This window comes from Nansenia antarctica (assembly GCF_963989245.1).
Source record: "Nansenia antarctica genome assembly, chromosome: 1".
Classification (NCBI taxonomy): domain Eukaryota; kingdom Metazoa; phylum Chordata; class Actinopteri; order Argentiniformes; family Microstomatidae; genus Nansenia; species Nansenia antarctica.
Window position 1 is genome coordinate 24,948,262 of NC_137674.1, and position 23,287 is coordinate 24,971,548.

At 40.2% G+C, this 23,287-nt stretch overlaps 1 protein-coding gene across 1 annotated transcript in view; it reads left to right on the forward strand.

Moving 5' to 3' along the window:
* The window catches only part of paplna (papilin a, proteoglycan-like sulfated glycoprotein), a gene marked incomplete at both ends in the record, with an annotated part of 26,955 nt that extends 25,178 nt beyond the window's left edge, over positions 1-1,777 (forward strand). Inside the window, 2 exons of the mRNA XM_080542892.1 lie at positions 471-646; positions 1,605-1,777. Coding sequence (XP_080399018.1) covers positions 471-646; positions 1,605-1,777 — 349 coding nt within the window. The remainder of the gene's footprint in view (positions 1-470; positions 647-1,604) is intronic.
* Positions 1,778-23,287: the final 21,510 nt, after the last annotated feature.

Here is a 23,287-nt window from a genome sequence, read left to right on the forward strand (position 1 = left end):
ATTTACCACTGGTACAGGGTTGTGGACTCATTTACCACTGGTACAGGGTTGTGGACTCATTTACCACTGGTACAGGGTTGTGGCACGAGGCGAAGCTGAGTAGGAAAACCCTGTACAGTGGTAAATGAGTCCACAACCCCCGCCCTCGAGTTTTTATTATATAGACACTGGAGAAACAGAGAAACAGTACAAGGGGGGCAATAGAAGTTTTAGGGGACACGGTAAAGGGGGAAAAGCGGGTGTCTTCAGGAGACACAGTGCTGGGGGGCAGTAGATGTCTCAGGAGGAGCAGTTAAGGTGTAACCTGAAGAGATGGGTCTTCAGTCTACGACGGAAGGTGTGACTTACACTCTTTCTTTTTATTTTATTTTATTTATTTTTTATTTTATTTTATTTGACAGATACAGTGAAGATTCACCACCTAAGCGCCCCGACTTGCACTCTTTCTGCTCTGCTTTCCTCTGTCCTAGAAACGGCGTCCCAGTGCGACCCGACGGTGGGCGTGTCCAGATGTCGTCAGACGGGAGTCTGATCCTGAACAACGTCCAGCCAACCGACGAGGGCTCCTACACCTGCAACGCCTACGCCGGAACATACTCTGTCAGCGCTACGGCCGACGTGCGTGTCACCAAGAACTCACAACGAGGTAAGACTACGCACCCTTTAACCCCACTCATCGTACCTTAACACTACCTTAACAGCCGTGCCTATTTTACCTACTAGTAGAGCCGCCGTGGGGGTCAAATAGGGACTAAACCCCCTTTTTAGAATGTAAATCTGCTATTTTACACAGAGATCACTAGAGGGCGCTTCTTTTTTTAGCCTGCCTCCTCCTACACAGAAAAACAGCTTTATACTATCTTATCCTGAAGTGATTTTGAAAATGTAAGGATACTGGAATAGAACGCACATATCTAGGAACGGTCATGTAAGGAGAGGAAAATTACATTTGAATTTTTTTTTTTACTCACAGGGGTCACCCCTCACGGCTCTTCTAGTGTTAATACAACCACTCACAATCACCCATCCAACACAGCAGTTGCTATTTAATTATGAAATGAAAAATTCATTAAAATGTAACAGCAGCGGCTGGTGAAATGTTCAGACTTTTATTCTGAACACTTTTAATAAATGACAAAATCAATGACACACTTGCTAGTCAGCTAACACAGCTTGTTTTGTGAGCCTGCTAACAATGTAAAGTAGTGTTATAGTTAACTAGGTAGTAGTGGGGATTGCTCACCGAATCCGTTGCATTGCAATATTTTGGCTTGACTACCGTGTCGTTGATTTTCAATTCTTCTGAATAAAAGTCTGAACAATTTGATTGGTCGCCGACTTGTTCCCGGATTCACCAGCTGCCGTCACAAATGTCACTTTTTCTCACTCTCTCTCTCTTATGTAACCCCTCCCTCCCCTCCCTTCCCCCACCCCTCCCCTACTGTTGTCTCGTGTCCCCCCCCCCCCCCTTTTGTAATCATTGATTGTATGTTTTCTATTGTAAAGTGCTTTGAGTTGCATTTCATGTACGAAAGGCGCTATATAAATAAAGTTTTACTTACTTACTTAACTTACTCTCTCTCTGTGTGTTTGTTGGCCTCTAGACATCGACGCAGGTATCGGTGTGCCAGCAGAATGCGTGGACCAGCCGGAGCTAGCGAACTGTGAGCTGATCGTTTACGCCCGCCTGTGCTCCAGCCAGTACTACTCCAGCTTCTGCTGTGCCAGCTGTGCCCGGCACGCCCAGGGGGACGACAGGTTTGGCCAGCTCGGGTAGAAGAAGCAGGAAGAGGACAAGACTGTGGAAAGGTCGAAGGTCAAGGCTGGGGGTCGTTCAGAGGGACCCGAAGTTTAGAACCTGAACACTGAAATCTGATCTGCCAAACAGACTCAAACCCTGATCCATCCATGCTCTCTATGTCGAGGAACTGTCTCGAAAGGGGACTGTCACACATTTCAATCTGTCACTGTGCAAGAATCTAAAAGGGACACACTCTTTAGGTGTAGTTGCATCTGTTAAGATAGAGCTTTACAATCTATAGAGCACATACTTTCGTTCAGGGAATCTACTGTACTGTACATGTATATAAGTACATTGAGTATAACCACTCTATTTTGGGAACATGGCGCCACTGTAGCTTGGAGAGAGGACTGTTATAAAAGCACATCTCATCTGATGGATCAATAAGAAAAAAGACATGCCACTCAACGTGGGGCAAAGCCTTGCTCCCTGACATTTTGGTAAATGGTAAATGAACTGCACTTATATAGCGCCTTATTCCAAAGCGCTTTACAACGGCCTCTCATTCACCCATTCACACACACATTCACACACCAATGGCAAGCAAGCTACCATGCAAGGCGCCAGCCCGCTCATTGGGAGCAATTTTGGCAGGCACATTTACATTACAACACACACTCACACATGCACTCTTGTCAGGACAGGGCCGACAGGACCTTACCTGTACTCTAAACTGAATCAGTTTTTATGGTGATTTTAAGTGTTTACACAAGTAAATCTAGCCTAATGGTCATTCCATTTATCCCAATGAAATGTTTTCTACCTGCTGTGTTATATAAACCTCATTCACTGATGTGAAACCAGAGCCCTTGTTGCAAGCTGAGGTGCTTTGGTGGGACATGAACGTGATCAGACAGTGGGCTTCGTAACCCAAAACTTTGCTTGACTATTGGTCTTTTTTTTAGGACTATACTATACTATTGGTAATCTGGAGAAAACAATTCCAACTCAGCATTTGTTTTGTGAGTTTTTAATGTTGTTCACTGTGTATTATTTTCCATTTCATTGTAATTATTGTGATACATAAAAATGATATTTTGATTAATAATGTTGTGGCCGGTGTAATGAATTGACTGCTTACTCCGTTGAATGCTGAACAATTATCATCTTTAATCAACAAGTCTTACTCCTTAACCAAGAGTAATCTATTCAACTGCATTTACTAAACTGCGCCCCCTGGTGTCCAGATGTGCAAGGTGTTATACCTGCTAAGCAATATCATTACAGCTGGAATTATGTACGGAGCCCCCCTGAGGTCATATGGTAGAAAAAAAATATTTGATGTGTGAATCTGTTCCCTCGGTTTAGTAATTCGTTCCCTCGGTTTAGTAATCCGTGCCCTCGGTTTAGTAATTTGTTAGGGTTAGGGTTAGGCCCTACGAGCCAGAACGATCGCAAGGATTAGCGTTAGGGCTCGTAGGGCCTAACCCTAACCCTAACAAATTACTAAACCGAGGGGACGGATTACTAAACAGAGGGAACGAATTACAAAACCGAGGGAACAGATTACTAAACAGAGGGAACGAATTACAAAACCGAGGGAACGGATTCACACATCAAATATTTTTTTTCTACCATGTGACCCTAGGGGGGCTCCGTAGCAAGGTGTTATACCTGCTAAGCAATATCATTACAGCTGGTATTATGTGAGCTCTGGCACAACACCCCATATAAAGGTCCCATTTCCTTGTATATCTGTAGTACCACAATCAACCACTAGAGGTCATACAAATATCTCAACCTAGTCCTAGACCATTATGGAAGCATATAGTAGACTAAATTCAAATGCTAATGCAATATGAGATTGCAATTGCATGTTCCACTTTTGCATGCATTCTTTCAGACAATATTCTAATTCAAATGCAATTCTAATGATTTGCATTTTCATTTTCATGTACCTGATGTGCACATTCGCTGTCAATATTAAAATTATAATGCAAAGCCATTTGACATTTAATTTTCAAAGTCATGCGCTGCTTTGTAGCTGACAAAATTCAAAAGTTCATTCTAATGTGCAAATGACTATGCAATCCCAAAATAGCATATTCATTTGCCACTTTTGCCTGCGTTATTTGAGTCAATATTCAAATTGTAATGCAATAATGTGATACGCAATTGCATTGACATGTTCTAGGAAACACATCCGCTTTACAGCTGACAAAATTCAAACTCTCTATGCAATTCAGTGATACGCAATTGCATTTACATGTTCTAGGAAACACATCCGCTTTACAGCTGACAAAATTCAAACTCTCTATGCAATTCAAACGCATCCGGGTACTTTGCTCTCCCGTCATGTCCACGCCCCTTTTTGGGTGATAGCAGTGGAGAAGTTTGACTGGCGGTCAATGGAAATTTCTGGTCTTTGCTACTTTAATCCGATAAAATAAGAAAACCGTAGTGCTTTTTAGATATTAGGAGCCCAAATCCGATTGCCAGTTAGCCAAACTATTATATAGTGTCGTTGCCGATCAATGATCGACGTCGTTATATAGAGAAAATTAATGAAATAGGGGTTGATTCATCATAGCAGTCATACGTCCTCTCCCTGTCATCAGGGATTTGTCGATCTTTGATTTGATTTGCTGTGTAAATCCCCAGATGAGAGTGTTACATTAGTTTTCTTAAGATAAGATAATGAATAAATCTGTTCAATGGGCATTTGCCTACTGTTAATCAGTGCCTACTGTTAATCAGTAGCCTATATGGTGTATATGAAGATGTTATAGCTAGCTAGCTACGATTTATCATGAAAATAATGAACAGCAAGCTAGATCCAAAACTAGGGCCGGTGGAGGAGGGCAAGTGTCACATTGGACAGACTACCAAAACAGAAAAATAAAGTATCTTAACGACAGCAAAAGTGATGGATGTCAGAAATTGCCTACATTACCTGGAGATTCAATAAGGTACTTTTATATGACAGGATATGGGTTAGGGTTATATGACACCTGTAGCGAGATAGATAGATAGAGCCAAAAGTAAAAAGTCGCTGAGAGACGCAACCAGGGTCTGGCTGGTAATTGTATGATGCGCCAAACAATCCGCTGAGATGAAAAGTACGTTTTAGAGCAGTAAATAAAAAGCATTTTCATAATCAAATCAATAGTTGTTTTAAATAACAATTATTGTATTGGATGAACGACTTGTTACACTTTTTACAGTGTAGAAGTGATATAACCTGCACAGCATTTTTACACAACCTGAGACTCATACTTGAACTTGTAATGTTGATTACATTAACAAAACTAATTTTGATCATTTGTTCAGCTTGAAAGAGAGCAGCACAGAGGGACCGTGATAGCGACCAGATCAAGTTATATCATGACTAGTCCGATCTGGCCCAGAATATCATTCTATTTCAACTAAGAAAAAATCGTAGGGAAAAAGACTTGAGTGTCTCAAAACAAATGTTGATAATTTGTTCAGCTTGAGAGAGATCAGAATGGACGAATTCGGGCCAGCCCAATAACGGCCAGCTCAAGTCACATCACGACTAGTTAGTATCTGGCCCAGAATATCACCCTATTTCAACTAACATACATTTGACAGAAAAACACTTGAAAAAGACTTGTGTTCTACACGATTTTCGATTGATGTGTCTCATCAGAATTATATATATTTTTTAAAATAGGGTGACATTCTGGGCCAGATAGTAGTCGTGATATGACTTGATCTGGCTGCTCTCTCTGTCTGTGCTGCTCTCTTTCAAGCTGAACAAATTATCAAAATTCGTTTTTTCAAACAGCTTGTAAATCAGCACAAATTATGTTATCAATATTACACAGTAAGTGCTGATTGGACAAATCTGCCATTAATGCGGCCAGATCAAGTCATATCACGACTAGTTAGTATCTGGCCCAGAATGTCACCCTATTTCAATGAAAAAATCTTAGTGAAAACGTTAGTGAGAAAGTGTTTTTCACTAAGAATTTTTCTTGTTGAAATAGGGTGACATTCTGGGCCAGATCTGACTAGTCATGATATGACTTGATCTGGCTGCTTTTGGGGTCCATCCATGCTGCTTTTTTTCAAGCTGAAGAAATTATCAAAATGATTTTTGTTAACACATTTTCAAACAGCTTGTAACAAATTATATTTCTGATGTTACACAATAAGTGCTGGTCGGAAATGTTTTTATTTTAACCTTGATTACAACCATTTAGTTATTTCAGTGGCAATGTCTTTTTCTGTAAAATTTATTTTAGTTGAAATAGGGTGATATTCTGGGCCAGATACTAACTAGTTGTGATATGACTTGATCTGGCCGTTATTGGGATGGCCTGAATTCGTCTGTGCTGATCTCTCTCAAGGTGAACAAATTATCAAAATGAGTTTTGTGACACTCAATGTTAAAGTATTTTTTCCTAAGATTTTTCTTAGTTGAAATAGGGTGATATTCTGGGTCAGATCGGACTAGTCATGATATAACTTGATCTGGCCACTATCAGGGTCTGTCCATGCTGCTCTCTTTCAAGCTGAAGAAATTATCCAAATGAGTTTTGTTAACACGTTTTCAAACAGCTTGTAAATCAGTGCCAACTATGTTTCTGATGTTACACAATAAGTGCTGGGCCAGATACTAACTAGTTGTGATATTACGTGATCTGGCCGTTATTGGGCTGGTCCGAATTCGTCCAGGTCCGTCGGTGCTTGCTGGGACCCCACACATGAAGATACAAATTCTTGGATTGAACAGCCTTGATCGTATTGTGTGTGGTGTGCGCCGATTTTCCCATTTCAGCACCCCACAAACATAAAGATTTTCGTTACGACAGACTCCAGACTCTCTAGACTAGAGTCTCGTTCCCCAAGCCAGAAATCTTGCGTGAACCCATCCTTTTAATATTGCCTTTAAATTACAAAATAATTAAATTAAATTATATAATGATTAAAGCACTTTGAGCCACAACGTTTGCAGGAAAAGCGCTATACAAATAAAGTTATTATTATTATTATTATTATTATTATTATCTAACGTAGTACCCTGACTGACCTGTACGAGGCAACCATGTGCGACAGGGCAAATAAAGTGCTGAATAACGAAAAGAAGAAGTCAGCTCGCTACATTCCATCCACGTCATAGTCGGACTCGCGAGCAGGGTTGCCAGATGGGAATGACATTTTCCACCCTAACCACAGTCTAAAACCGCTAAAATCCAGAAAATCCTTATGTGTGTACCCCGCATTTAACTGGCGCAGTTTCCAATCTTTCAGTCAGTTATCCAGGAACCAGCCATGATGAAGTTACATTTTCTCCTCTGCCTCCTGCTGCTGTATAAATGGAAGTGTAAGTCTAACATAAGACTAGTCTAAAGATCAATTGATACAACTAAAGTTGTATTTGTGTTTCTCTCCATCAAAGATTCAATGCTTCCTTGTCTCCTTTAGGCATAGAGGCAGCAGAGAACATCGTTGTTGTCCAGAGCCCTCTAAACCACGTCCTCCCACCCGGCTCACCCATGAACATCAGCTGCTCCACGTCTGGAACCAGCAACCCGTACCTGTACTGGTACCGCTGGACTGCTACAGACGGGATCAAACTGGTTTTCACTTCTGTTGGTCGTGAAATGGTGGACCCCGCTAGTGCGGGTGGGTTCCATGCCAGCAGGCCTGAAGAACTGTTTTTTTTACTGGAGTCTGTTAGTGTGGATCCAACCGAGACAGAGGCTGTTGTCTGGTACTGTGCAGCAAGTGCCCACGGCATGACAGATCAGGCCGGGGGCTATACAAAAACCACACACACTGTTGCCAGGTGGGATACTAGTATACAAGACTGCTTTTTCTTGTGTTTCTTGTGTTTCTTTCTTTTTCCTTCCATTACATGAAACAGCTGTGTATGTGTCACATGGATGGAACGCTCGCTAGGTTATGTTGTTATGTAACTACGTTTGACATAGATATGGAACATCCTCCCATGTCACAGCCTCTCTCTCTGACGGTTGCAGGTTTGCAGAGTACCAGAGAAGCTGTCAGGTGTGTTTTGCGTGGCGTGGGATGTGGTGAGGTGGAAGGTTGCACACATGCACGGTTGTTTCTCGGCACTTGGCCTCTGCGTCAACGTGCTCTGTGACCACATCCTCTCCTTGTCTGTTCTCTCTCCCTCTCCACCCCTGCAGTGCTGCAGGGCCCGGTTTCACCATAACCACCAAGACACTGAGACACTCCACCCCCGCCTGCTATGAAGAGAACATTGATTTCCTGTTATCAGATAGATACAGTTGAAGTCGGAAGTTTACAGACAGACACCGTAGCCAAATACATTTAAACTCAGTTTTTCCACAATTCGTGACATTCAATCCTAGTACATTCCCTGTCTATTTTAACCCATAAGGACCCCCCCCCCCCCCCCCCCCCCCCCCACGGTAACACAGGTGTCACACATCCTTTAAATGTTCTGGAAAGTTCCTTAGACAACTTTATCCTTGATTTTAACTCACGAAGCCCCAAAGTGACACCTCGTGACGTTAGAATTAGGCTATAAGGTTCTATCTCAATTTTTGTCAAAATTTAGTTTTTTACATACATAATCTGATCCATTAGGTGTTTATTAATGCCTGTGTGGTGTTGTTTTAAAAATGTTGACATTTTTTAGTTAGTAATTAATAAAATACAAAGGTTCCATCTCACAGAACATAATGGAATGTAAAAACTTTGACGCTCAATATCTCTGAACTACCCTAAACGGAGATAGAACCTTATCATTCTAAACTCACGACCTACTGAACATTCTGATAGGTCATGTGACAGGTCATGTGATTTTGTCTTCCCATAACAACATTTCCAAGATGGCTGAGCCAGGTTGTCGCAGATCTGACAGAATCAGCTACATTTCAAAAGCTTGTTTTTCATTGCTAAAGGTAAGATTCACCCATTTAAGAATTATAATACTTGCATAACATGTCCTTTATTATATTTAACCTGTTGTGAACACATTTCTTGAACAAACTGATATAAAACAAATCGCTGTAACACATACGTCACTCCCTAACACTAGCCCTAACACTGACCCTAACCTTAGTCTTAACCCTAACACTGACCCTAACCCTAACCCACCTATGAAATATTAGAAATGTGGCACCAGATTGGGCTGTGCGACCACTGGGCTGTGGGAACTTGGGGCCTAATAAAAAAAAATAAAAAATAAAAATATTAGAAATGTGTGACCATTGGGCTGTGTGACCATTGGGCTGTGGGAATAATAATTCCGAGATATAGAGAGGGGCCAGCCCGTGTAATGCCTTATAAGTTATTAAAAGGATTTTAAAATCAATTCTGGATTTAACGGGTAGCCAGTGAAGAGCGGCCAAAACCGGGGTTATATGAGCTCTGCGATGTGTGTTAGTGAGAATTCTGGCAGCTGTGTTTTGTACTAATTGTAGTCGGTTAATAGAAGAGCGGCTGAGGATAGAGTAGAGTCCGTTACAGTAGTCTAGACGTGAGGAGATAAATGCGTGCATGGTTTTTTCGAGGTCTTGAGAAGTAAGGATTGGTTTGATTTTTGCGAAGATGGTAGAAACATGACTGTGTGACCTTTTTTACATGGTATTCAAAGTTCAAGTGGCTATCAAAAAAGACTCCCAGATTTTTGGCGGTGTTACTTACATTGGATGCCAATGAACCGAGGGACCGCCGAATTTCATTCGAGGTACTCTCAGGGCCTATAACTAGTATCTCAGTTTTATCTGCATTTAACTGTAGGAAGTTTTGTGCCATCCAATTATTTATTCCAGCAATACAGTCATGTAAGATGGTGAGTTTGCTGAGATCACTTGGTTTAAAAGAAACATATAATTGCGTATCATCTGCATAACAGTGATAGGATATGCCATCAAAACTATTAATAAGAGCACCAAGGGGTAACATGTAGAGGGAGAACAGGATTGGACCAAGGATTGAACCCTGGGGGACCCCACAGGCCAAGGGAGATGTGGAGGAGACATAGCTGTCGATAGCGACAGCCACACTTCTCCCTGACAGATAGGACGAAAACCATTTCAGAGCTACCCCATCTAAACCCACCCACTGTTGGAGCCTATTTAAAAGGATGTCGTGGTCAATAGTGTCAAATGCTGCGCTTAACACTAGGAAAGCCGTGAGGTGTTAAACAGCACCAGTGAGTACAAACAACATTCTACCTTTGCACTCGATCACATTTCAGGACCCTCCTTTCATGACTTTTCCTAGATATGTGCGTTCTACCACCCAGCATTTTTACATTTTCAAAATCGAGTTAGTATAAAGCGTTTTAGCAGTATTTCTGTGTGTGTCTGTGTATTTGTGGCTGCCATCTTTTTCTCCAAGCGTGCAATTCTCTTTTATATCAGCAGAGGTAGCAAGGGGGCACACACTGTGCTCAAATTCAGGCTTCAGTGCTGAATGAGACACAGTGCATAAGACTGATATTTGTGTTTATATATAGGCTACAATAACAATCAAAATAAGATATGTATATGTGCAGACAGTTCTGAAAATGATAAACTGTACAGTATGTCTCCCAATCAATGTTCGTTCAGACAATACAACCAAAGGTGTAAAAATACTGATGTTCTCATAATGTAATTATAGATATAGCTAAATTAGACTGTAGACTGATATGGAGGTATATTGAAACCAATATATATATTATATATATAGATTCTATATACAACCTGATTGGATTAAATAAGATTCTGTTGTGATTGTGTTGACATTGTTGTGATTGCAAAATAAATCTTGGTTATGTAATGTGTAAAGAACATGATGACACGAATGCCTATTATGATGATATGCAAAAGGGACAATCTGTGTCTATGAATCTTGAACAATCACCGGTTGAATATGCTAATATAGGAACAGTGCCTAAAACCCCACTTCAAAAGGTTGTTATTCAAAGGCAGCATCCAAAGCCTACTAACACATTGCACAGTAAAAGAGAACATGATCAAATGTCAACAATGGATAATCAGTCAACAATGGATAATCTTATCAATCAAGACACCATGTCCAATGTAGAGCAAAAACATGACATCGCTGATATCCTTCTTACTCAGCAGAAACTTGCTTTACTTCCTGTGAGGGAAATGAATACATTTGATGGAGACCCAATGAATTTCCTACCCTTTATGCGTGCTTTTGAACATTGTATTTAGGACAAGACAAGTAGCAATCCAGACAGGCTTTATTTCCTGGAACAGTACACCACTGGACAGTCACGAGACTTGGTGCGTAGCTGCATGCATATGCAATCAGACAGAGGCTATGCTGAAGCTAAGAAGCTACTTGAAAAGAACTTTGGAAATGAAATCAAAATAACCAGTGCCTACATGGAAAAAGCCTTGAACTGGCCAAGCATAAAGGCTGAAGATGGAAAGTCACTACAGGCCTATGCACTGTATTTGAGAGGATGCAACAATGCCATGCAAGACTTGCACTATCTGGAAGAGCTTGATAGCCCATCAAACCTCAGGCTTATTGTTTCTAAGTTGCCCTACAAGTATAGGGATACATGGAGGTCTATTGCCTGCAATATACTTGAGATTAGTCATGGCAGGGCTAAATTCAAAGACCTTGTTGGCTTCATTGAAAAACAAGCCACAATTGTTTTAGATCCTTTGTTTGAAGTCTTTGGTTTTTGAGGTGTTCTTGTCAACCGTAGGGTCTTGTATGTCTCCAAACAAAGGATCTAAAACAATTGTGGCTTGTTTTTCAATGAAGCCAACAAGGTCTTTGAATTTAGCCCTGCCTGTAATGTCAGCCTGTCAGCCCCTAAAACTGCTGTAAGCTTGAGAGCCGTGTTTGAAACCCGCTTGGGAGGTGTGGGGGATGGAATCCTTTGTTTGGCTGATCTGCGACAATCATCGAGAATAAGATTACCATCCCCCATGCTTCAACCATTACATCAAGTGAATGGAACTGACTTTAGAAACGAGTTATTCTGGTTTATTTTCCGAGGACTAGTATGTGTGTATTCCCACAGGAAAGGCCAAGGATTTCCACTTACACATGTGTGAGGAAACGTAACAGCATTTCTCACATCACTATTAACATTTGCACAACAGTTGAATAGATGAAATCTACAGTGGGTTACACATTACTGTATTTAGTGAGGTAAATAAGTACAAGACGCTGAATAGTTATGTTTCACATTTTTACTGCATATGCTCTTTGCAATTCAAATGTGTTCACAGCATTGTGCAAAAGAAAAATACAAACTTATTTACAACAAACATAAGAAACACCCTTTGGGTAGTGCTGTACACAACTGTAAACAATATTGCAGTACTTATAGGACATACACAGTACTGTAATTATTCATTCGCATCCAGACGTTCCTGTCTGTCTGGCCACATATTTTCATCAACATCACAGCGAATATCATCCCTGGCAATGCAGCGAGGAAAGTATCTCCTTGAGTGGCGAATCCACCCTCTGCAGGACTGTGCTGTGATGTCATCACATGCTGCATCCATGGCTGCTAGCAAGGCCATTTGGGTATGTGGATGCCGGTCATATACCTTCCACCTCCAGGCAGAGAAAAACTCCTCTATTGGATTCAGGAATGGGGAGTAGGGAGGGAGATATTCCACCAGCATCCTTTCATGTGCTGCAAACCACTGTCTGACCAGATCTGAGTGGTGAAAACTCACATTATCCCATACAACAACAAACTTGTTCAGATGGTCTCCATTTAGATCCCTCTCATTCTCAGGGATTATGTCCCTGTAAAGAGTGTCTAAAAAAGTCAGCAGATGTTGTGTGTTGTATGGACCAAGACAGGGTATATGGGTGAGGACGCCGTTTTCTGAGACGGCTGCACACATTGTAATATTCCCTCCTCGTTGGCCTGGGACATCAGTGGCTCTCTGTCCAATGCGATTTCTGCCACGCCTTCTACCTTTTGCCAGATTGAAACTCACCTCATCAAGATATATGAATGTGTGCAGCGGTTCCCTGGCGTCCAGCTCCAGTACATGCTTTATCCCAGAATAGAGAGAGAGAGAGAGATAAACTATAACAACTTTTCCTGTGTAACATAATGCATTTTGGACAACATATTGTACAGTATGAACTGTCATGTAACCAGTTTACAGCACTGAACATTAGAGTATGCATAGAACACATAAATGTTTTACCTGTACATACTGGTGACGGATCTCCTTCACTCTGTCACTGTTCCGTTCAAATGGCACATTATACAGTTGTTTCATGCGCATTTCATTTCTCCTAAGCACTCTGTCAATTGTAGAGATTGAAACGGATTCAATATTGCCAAAGATATTGTCATCCTCTATAACAGCGCTCTGGATCTCTCTCAACCTTATGGCATTGTTTGCAATCACCATTGCACAAATGGCTTCCTCTTGTTGCGGAGTAAAAATGGGCCCTCTTCCACCTCTGTGAGGTTGTCTTGCAATCCTATGTGGTGCAGAGTAAAATTAGAGTAATGTACAGTAAACATGAGATATACTGCTTTAACCCATATTACTGTAGTGTACAATAACAGTGCTTCCCACTTGTAAAATGCTGCAGTACAGTACCATACTGTAAATATGTCAAATATTTACTGTAACACTACTTTACACTACAATACAGTAAATCTGTGCTGCAGTAAATCTGTAAATCTAAATGTAAAATGTAAAAAGTGACGACAAGTTTTTGTCCCACTGTAAGCTTCATGTATGACACAATGACAGTAGTGCAGTGCAGATAGTTTAGTGCTGAATTACTGTCCAATATACACACCTGTTCTCCCGACGAAATGTTTGAATAATTGAATTCACAGTGGTTCTCCCAACATTTGGCTGCACCCTTCGACCAGCCTCAGCCATTGTGAGGCCGTGATTGACAACATGGTCCACAATTGTAGCCCTAATTTCATCTGAAATCTGCCTATGTACTTGGCCTCTTCTTCCTCTTCCCCTGTTTTGTCCCCTTACCCTTCCTCCCCGCATCCTCGCCCCTCTTCCACGATGCTGACCTTCCATTTCTGTGTCCCAGTATTGTTGAAATGGTACACACTATGTCCTGCTCGGTTCATATATGCTTGCCAATTGAGGGTTCATGGGATTCAGCTCTGAGTGACTGTGGTGAAGTGGCTTATCATTGGTTACAATGAATGCTTCACACACTCCTCCTCATCAGTGAAAGCTGAGGTTCACCTGAGAGAAATTGTTCAATTTGTTTCAATTGTTTCAATTTTCAGGAAAAATGATAAAGAAATGTATACAATTTGCTTGACAGATTTTGACAACTTGCTCAACATTTTTGGATGTAATGACTCAAGCAATGAAATGAGGACTATTAGTTTTATAGGGAATGACTATTCAGCATCCAAAAGTATAGTTCATTTTGACTGACATGACATAAGCAAAGATAATGTTATAAAACAGAAGAGAATTGTATGACAGCAATTGATGCATGTCCAAAAGCATTTGCAATTTGTTTGAAGGAATGAGAAACTGCTACTACTAAGTGCTTCAACACAGACGGGGGGAATTTTATGAATGAAAGTGAAACCGCAGGGTGCGTTCGTAAATTCGCTATGAGAGCGCCGGAACGCACACCGGGTTCAACGTCATAAAGGGACCAGGTAATTTGATTGGACAAGAGGCATTCCATGGGTGCTGACCAGATTTCCAGGGCGAATTTACGAACGCATGCTAGCGAACTTAGACAGAAAAATTGCCAGAGGAGATATATAAACGGGTTATTTTGATAAACTGGACACATTTTGGGAATATATATTGGTACTTTCTCACCTGAAAACATATTAAAACTTCATAAAATGACATGTTAACCCGTGTAAAGGCAAAATTACATTTTTTTTTTTTTTTTTTTTTAAATGGAGGATTCAAATCGACGTCTGCTCGCCGGTGCGAAATGCATTCTGGGAAAAAGGCGTCGGAGCCTGGCAGACGGCCTTGTGTGACATCGCCCTCCAGCGATCCTTGTCCGTCAGTTAAACTCTTCTCCATGTTAAAATCTGCTGGTGCTGTTTAACACCTGATTGCGGTGGAATGAATGGCGATCCCACGGCTGTTCTAGTGTTAAGTCAAGCAGCAGCAGCACTGAGCACTCTCCGACATCAGCCCTCATAATGATGTCACTCGACACTCTAAGAAGTGCAGTCTCGGTGCTGTGCTTCTGACGGAAGCCAGACTGAAATTTATCAAACAACTTGTTATTGTCAAGAAATTGTAAAAGTTGGTTACAAACAACTTTTTCCAGGACCTTCGAAATGAATGGGAGTTTGGAGATTGGCCGGTAATTACTGTGGACTAGAGGATCAAGGCCTGTTTTTTTCAGGAGAGGTTGGATGGTGGCATGTTTGAAATGATCAGGCACACACCCAGAGGATATGGAACTGTTAATAATAGACAAAATGTAGGGACTGGGGCTATTGAAGACAGCTTTTAAAAGTGAGGTTGGGATGGTGTCAACAGGACTAGAGGAGGGGTTCATGAGTGAGATAATTGGGGTAAGATCATCTAAGGAGATAATGTTGAACTGGCGTAGCGAGGGAGCTGGATTAATGCCCAATGTGACATACAGTATATGTCACATTTCAGATCACATGTACCTGTTTCTTTCAGCATCTTCACAATTAGGGGTGGGCATCGACGATCGATAATTGATCGATAAGGATCTTGGTCGATCACAAAATAAAACATTTGGTCGATCAAATGTTTTATTTTGTGATCGACCAAGATCCTTATCGATCAATTATCGATCGTCGATGCCCACCCCTATTCACAATGTCCTTTGCTGTTGTTCTGGGATTGATTTGCACTTTTGGCATCAAAGTCCGTCCACCTCCAGGAGACAGAACACGCCTCCTTCCTGAGTGGGATGACAGCTGCGTGGTCCCATGATGCTTATACTTCGTGAGCTTAGGTTCTATCTCCGTTTAGGGCAGTTCAGAGATATTGAGCGTCAAAGTTTTTACATTCCATTAAGTTTTGTGAGATGGAACCTTTGTATTTTATGAATTACTAACTCAAAAATGTCAACATTTGAAAAATAACACCACACAGGCATTACTTTACTAATAAACACTTAATGGATCAGATTATGTAAAAAACAAAATTTTGACAAAAATGGAGATAGAACCTTATAATTCTAACGTCACGACTTGCGTACTATTGTTTGTAAAGATGAACGTGGCCGTTTGGCTTCCAAGCATGAACCAGACTTCTGGAGGACCACAAATTCTAGTAAGTCTAGTCTGCAGTAGGTACTATTTACACAACCGTTCCCTATAAGTACTAAAATAAAAATGTACATACAAATGTACTTAAAAACACTAAAGAACACCAGTGTTGAAGCCACTTGAGCCGCTGCGTCTGTGCGCGCCGCCATCTTGTTTTACGGATGTCACACAACAGACTGAAGCACAGCTTCTACCCCAGGGCCATCCAGGCCCTGAACACAGCAAAGACCTAGGTTCTGGGCCCTGGACAGTCTGGACGGATTGATGGCAGCTGCTGGATTGAAAAAATCAGGTGTAGTGCTGAGGCACAAATGTGTACATTTCAAGCCTGCAAACTGCGACACTTTAAATGAATGTGCAATAACACTATGTGCAATATGACAACCCTAGTCGTCTATCTGTACACTGTACAGTGTACAGTATAGTATAGTGGATACTGGATAGTGTACATAGCCTTTATTTATGTAAACCAGCTCCTTCCCTTCTTGTTTTTTTTAGGTTTTTTTCTTCTTTCCTAGCACCAGGGGAGCCACCCCTCCTAAATTTCGTTGTTTGGTACCTGTACTATAGCAATGACAATAAAGACCATTCATTCATTCATTCATTCATTCATTTGTTTCAGAGGTCTTGGCTGATTTCTTTGCTTATTTTCCCATCATGTCAAGCAAAGAGGCACTGAGTTTGAAGGTAGGCCTTAAAATACATCCACAGGTACACCTCCAATTGACTCAAATGACATCAGAAGCTTCTAAAGCCATGACATTCTTTTCTGGAATTTTCCAAGCTGTTTAAAGGCATGGTCAACTTAGTGTATGTAAACTTCTGAGCCTCTGGAATTGTGATAGTGAATTATAAGTGAAATAATCTGTCTGTTGACAATGTCGTAACCCCAGGGCCGGTCCTAGGCATAGGCGAACTAGGCGGTCGCCTAGGGCGCCAAATGCCTGGGGGGCGCCAAATGCCCCCCCCAAAATATAAATAATTTTGTCTCTATGACTTTCATGTCTCTATGAAAATATGTCTCAGCCTACTGTCTATGTTTCTCTTGAAACCATTGTTGTCCATATTTTTACTGTTGAATGTGTGGGTGGTGATGATGAGGCAGTACTGGTGGCTTAATGTGGTGGTGGTGGCACCTACTCTCGCCTAGGTCCCCTAAATGTCTAGGACCGGCCCTGCGTAACCCACTTGCCAAAACTATAGTTTGTTAACATGAAATCTGTGGAGTGGTTAAAAAATGACTTTGAATGACTTCAACCTAAGTGTATGTAAACGTCCAACTTCAACTGTAGATCTGTGATGCATTCACCCCACTGTTTCTACAAGGCCCTCTCATTGAGATCATGTGTGCCGAGAGAATGTACAAACAATGTAGGGAATGTATTTTGGAGGCACACTATACTTTATGTCATGATGTCGTCAAGTTATGCCACTCAAAATATCCGAAACTTATCTTGAAAACATCTTACCATTATCATATCTTATCCCCCTTATTCATCTCATGAAAAAAGATGATTGAATCAATGTATTGGTGTTACTAATGTTGAATGCTTAGTGATATCACACTCTTCTTTTTGTTCTCCCTGTATGTCACCCCTGTTGTGTACTTAAGTCAGTTTCCTTTTTTTTCTCAACAAAGTTTTTCTAAACAATTTTTTTTTCTTTTTACTCAGTGGAAAAATAAGTCATGGCCCAGATAAACCCACATAGAACTCCCATGTCTGAGCTGAGGCTGTGCAATGTAGGGCTCAACGGAAACTTGCTCACTGCACAGGCAGGAAGCGGTCGGTGTATTTCTCAGAAATAGGGGTGATGCTTGCAGACACATGAGAGTGAAAACACCTGCTTAGAATATCTCCATGTGACGCAATAGTGTCCCATGAAATGAAAACTACACTTCAGTGAAATAAAACTCAGGACTCAAAGATGTGTCATTTACAATGTTATTATTCAGAAAAACCTTTGGTAAAATAATCAATATAGCAATTTGTATTTGCAGATATAAAGAGTTTAAGTTTCACATAAGCAGATACTATATGTTAATATGTTAAATCCTGGCTTCACAGGTGAACCAAGTTTGAAAACAAAATGTATTCACATACTATGCTAGAATCACTGGAGAAACAAATGAGAAACAAGATATTATTATTTTTTGCAAACAAGCAGAGTTGATTCATATTTACATTACTGTAATTATATGGGCAGAGATATGTGCCACTAGAAACTGAATTTGAATTACTGACATTTGAATTTGAATTGCTCAATTTAAATACTTTAATTTAAAAAATGAATTTGAAACACATCATTTGAATTTGTATTGTTTAACTTGAATAACTGAATTGAAAAACAATACAAATTCAAATTATGTGTTTCAAATCCATTTTTTTCAATTCAATTTATTAAAGTATTCAAATTGAGCAATTCAAATTCAAATGTCAGTAGTTCAAATTCAGTTTCTAGTTATGTGATTCAAATTTTTTTTTTTTATTAAAGTATTCAAATTTAGCGATTCAAATTCAAATGTCAGTAATAATGCCCATATAATTGCAAGTAAAACATTAAAATCATAAGAAAAAGCTCAATACATCGTAATCTCTTGATAGAAATGAAGAGCGCCAGGCCAGAGATCAGCTTCTCAGGTCTCAGTCACACCTGCTTCTCAGCTGAGCTCTGTGGAACACACACAAACATAGACATAGCATTTAGTTTAGTTTAGTTTATTTATTTAGCACACAAGAGATTGTGCAAGGAGGGAACGAAGCCCAGAAGGCTTGTACATAGTTCCACTCCCGTCAATATCTATGTTTCAAATAAACATCAAGGAACACTTAATGCATGTCAATAAGAGAAAAGAAACCACAAACAAAATTATATCCATCGGGCAGAAAGGTAGGATAGCACATACAAACACACAAGAGAAAAACAAAACAAACAACAACAAAAAAACAGAAAATAGATACAAGGATAGTAAGATTAGTAAAAAAATAAACATAGATTTCCATCTTGCCCACCTTTAAACATATCTATAATAATAATAATAATAATAATAATAATAATACATTAGACTTATATAGCGCTTTTCTAGACACTCAAAGACGCTTTACAAACTGAAAAGTATCGAGTAGTAATAATAAAAAGATAATAATAAAAAATAAATAAAAGAAAGTATAGGGGCCTAATTAAGGTAGTGCTGGGGACACATGGGAAGGGGAGGGGGAGAGGGTTAACTGGCGATGGTGATCTATGAATAAAAAACAACAAGATTTGACTGTAATAGTAATGTAGGGCGAGGGTGGTGTTGCAATGCACTGACTCACCTGGAGCTGTCTCCACACCATCACAATGAGGAACAGGCCAAAGAAGATGCTCTTTGCAAGGAAGATGCCGTAGGACAGCTTGGCCATCTGAGTGGACTTCACATAGGACTCTGTGGACACAAAAATCACTTAAATAATGCCTAAGCATTATATTGTATCTTATGCAGACCATCCATTAAGGAGAAATATAGAATAGTATAATGTGTATGCCATCATTTACCATTTGGCATAAGACTTTTGCATTTTCAAAACAGAAACATTTACCTGAAGTCATGCCACCACTCTTATCTGACGGAAACAAAACACTGCGTTAGATGGGGACCATACTGTACACTAAAGCAGTGTTTATAAACTCTCTTGTCCAATGAAACTCCCTCTTATAACATCTGTAGCCTACCTGCAATTCCGTACATCGTGTCTAGATAGTCGTGGTACACTGTACCATTGTAGAAAGTGACGATGCAGGTGAACTTTTCTTTGGGATTGTGCCACTGTTTGTCTGTGACTCTCAGTCTGCTGGTGTAGCTGTATTTGGTGTCATTATTCCACTTGGCCGCGTTGTCATTCCCCACTCGGGGTTCGGTGGGAACCACATCACCAATCTTCCATGACACGCTTACATGGTCGGGGTAGAAGCCCGTGGCCACACACACCAGGGTCTTCGTCGGCTTCTTACAGTCCTTGGAGGAGGGTGGCAAGACTTTGACTTCGGGCGGAGTGACAACGATATTTTTGTCTAGGTCAGAAAGAAGAAAAGAGAATGTTTTAACATTTAACAGTAAGCCAGAGTAGAGTTGACTAAGCACTCTTGCATTTTCAGTGCCTCTTAGCTCTTTAACCCTACAGTACACATTCATTTCTGTATCAATTCAGTGACATATTGGAGGTTACAGAGTATGTACTACAGCAGCTCAGGGTGAACCACTGTCCAATTCTATTACAATAATGTAAACAATCCTGCTACCAAAGCCGTTACGGTACCAAGTCTGAGCGGAACATAAGGACAAGAGTATACGATTATTACAGTATTCTTACCGAGAACTGTTAGCTTAGTTCCTCCTCCGAAATATGCTGCATAGCCGCCAGAGCACACCACATACTCACTGGCATAAAACCAAAGTGGTTCTACCAAGTGCTTGCATGTAAAAAAGGATCATTAACTTCTAAGGTTTATATTGTCAACAGAGTATCTATCTATCACATTTTCCATTTACCACCATCTTACTCGTCAGTCTAGTTATGCTGCTTCACCATGGCCACCTTGACATACACTTATAGATGATTTTCCTCTTTGTTGCTTTGCGTAGAAGGCCTACAGTTTACTTTAAGATTGTATTTCTTTACTGTATATATTTGTGACTTTATCTGACCAATGTAAAAGAGCTGGCTGCTGAATATGTTCTGGCTCATATACCTCATCAATGCAACACACTGCAATTAGTCATACAGCATTAACAATCGTTTCAAAATGATATTTTTTGCGAACTTTAAAATAAAAAATAAAAAAGGTGAATTCCTTACCAATAACAGTGAGTCTGGTGCCGGGACCAAACTCAGCCTCCCCAGTGTTCCACAGAGAGAAATCATGCTACACATTTAGCCATCATCTCAATTATGTATCGCCAGTTCTATTCATTTCCTTGTTTAAAATGATCATACTTCTTAACATAAACTGACATAAACTGACTGACTCCTGCAAATCGACGTCTGAGATAGATACAACAAATACATAACAATTATCTCTATTATTGCTTATAAAAACATGATTTGTGTTACTTTCTCTCAGTAACAGAGGCATCCATAAAGGTACAATAATTAAAAGAAACACATTTCTCACCTAGAACTGTGAGTTTGGTGCCACTGCCGAAGTAAGCAGGTTCGTAGTTCACACTGATATCCGGCTACAGAAAAAACACCAAACTCAACACACTAACTTGATATAGCCTACCCAAGCCTGCTACTTTTGTTATTTTTTTAGCCAATGTTTGGTTATTTTAGAGACAACTCTACAGAGTCTCATCCATACAGTATTACCCTCACTCATTATTAACATATTTTAATGATGGAAAAGTGCTTGTGGGTCCATTATAATGATATAACATATAATTGTATTATTTATGAGCCCCATTCACCCATAGTGTACGGTTTTACAGTACAGATATACAATGCATTTGTATATATATATATATATTTTTTTTTTTTGCCTTACCTTGGACTGTGAGTTTAGTTCCATTCTCAAAGTAAGAAGTCTTAGTTTGGAAACGCACATAATCTTCCACAGCTGACAGCTAACTGTCTGTGGATCTGGGCAGTGAGCCAAACCTCTCACTGCCACAATATCACGATGGGGTGACATTATGCCCCCATCTTATCCACTAAATAACCATGTTTTCTCTCAATTTAACTATTCAGAGATATACAGTATATAGCAAAATTCAAATAAAATCAAAATGTTGTAGCCTACATTTTTGGTTTTCTCCATACTCCTCCCGTTAATAAGTCTGTCAAGTACTATATGTAACTGTTTGTTGTTTGTAGATTTTTCTTACCTAAAACTGTGAGTTTAGTTCCAGCTCCAAAGTACGCCTCGGAGTACGAGCACAGGGTTTGGAGACTGTACATAAACTGTCTACTTAAACATCTTCTCTTGCTCCAGCTCAGACTTCTTTTTCTCAATCTTTTCCCGGACTCAACAAAGAACATTCATAGACACTACACCGTCATTTAGCTCTCTGAAAGGTTTCTCTTGGATACAAACACCACATGTAGCAACATAATATGTTATAAATATTTGGTTGAATTACATAATTTAAGTCATTTTCACCTTCAGCTACAGTATCAGTAGATCCCTGTCAGTTATCAACCAAACACTGCTTGCACACAGATTTCAGGGATATATGAATGCGCCCAGATCACATGTAATATATCAGGTCTGGATCGATTTATTATATTATTGGAGGGATTTCTCACCTAGGACTGTTAACCTGGTCCCTCCACCGAAGTAAGCCTCGCTGGCCCCAGTGGCACAGCACACTGGCTAAGTGCTAAAATGTTGCTTAGGTCTAACTTCCTCTTAGACTTTAAAATCCAATTATTGTATGAATTATGACTGGTATCTCTTTTATCCTAGACCTCATACCTCATAGCAACCTGTTTCTACCAGTTATCAAACGTCTGTTGGGTGAGACAAACATAACCCACACCAATAAAACCTTTAGCCCTATAAAAGTGTTTTTATCTCACGTACATTTGCATTGATAAGCGCAAAAAATAGCATATGGATTACTTACCAAGAACTGTTAATTTTGTTCCTGCGCCGAAATAGGCTTCGTAATTGACACAGTGCACAGGCTTAACATCAAAAAGCATTGAGTGGGGTAATACTGGATCATGGACTAAGACTAATGCATGTATCCACACACATACAAATTCATCATATCACTACTCAAATGAACCCCAAAGAGGGTTACCTTGATTTAACCCACTTCAAAATTGTCTTACCTAAAACAGTCAGTTTTGTTCCGTTTCCAAAGTATGCTCGGTCAGCATTGGCACAGTGAAGAAACTAGGCTGCTACGCATTAATTTGCCAATTCCTACAGCATTTGTCTATGCATTCTGCAGCAGCATCTTTTTGGTATACATCGTGTTAGTCAAACCTTTACTTTATGTTAAGAAACCAGTAGCGAAGATGATAACAACATATTTACCTAAAACAGTCAGTTTTGTTCCATCGCCAAAGTAGGCAGGTTGTCCAGAGTTCACAGTGCTTTCAGGTCAACCCATTAGCTCAGCTTTTGCATGAACACATATTATTCTTGTATTATCTGCTTAACCTTCCACATATTTAAGATGAATTCAAGTGTTATGATTTTTTTTGCAAGAGTTCAGCTTACCTAAAACAGTGACTTTTGTTCCGTTGCCAAAGAAGGCAGGTTGGTTGTAGGCACAGTGTTTTCAGATCGACGCATTAATTCAA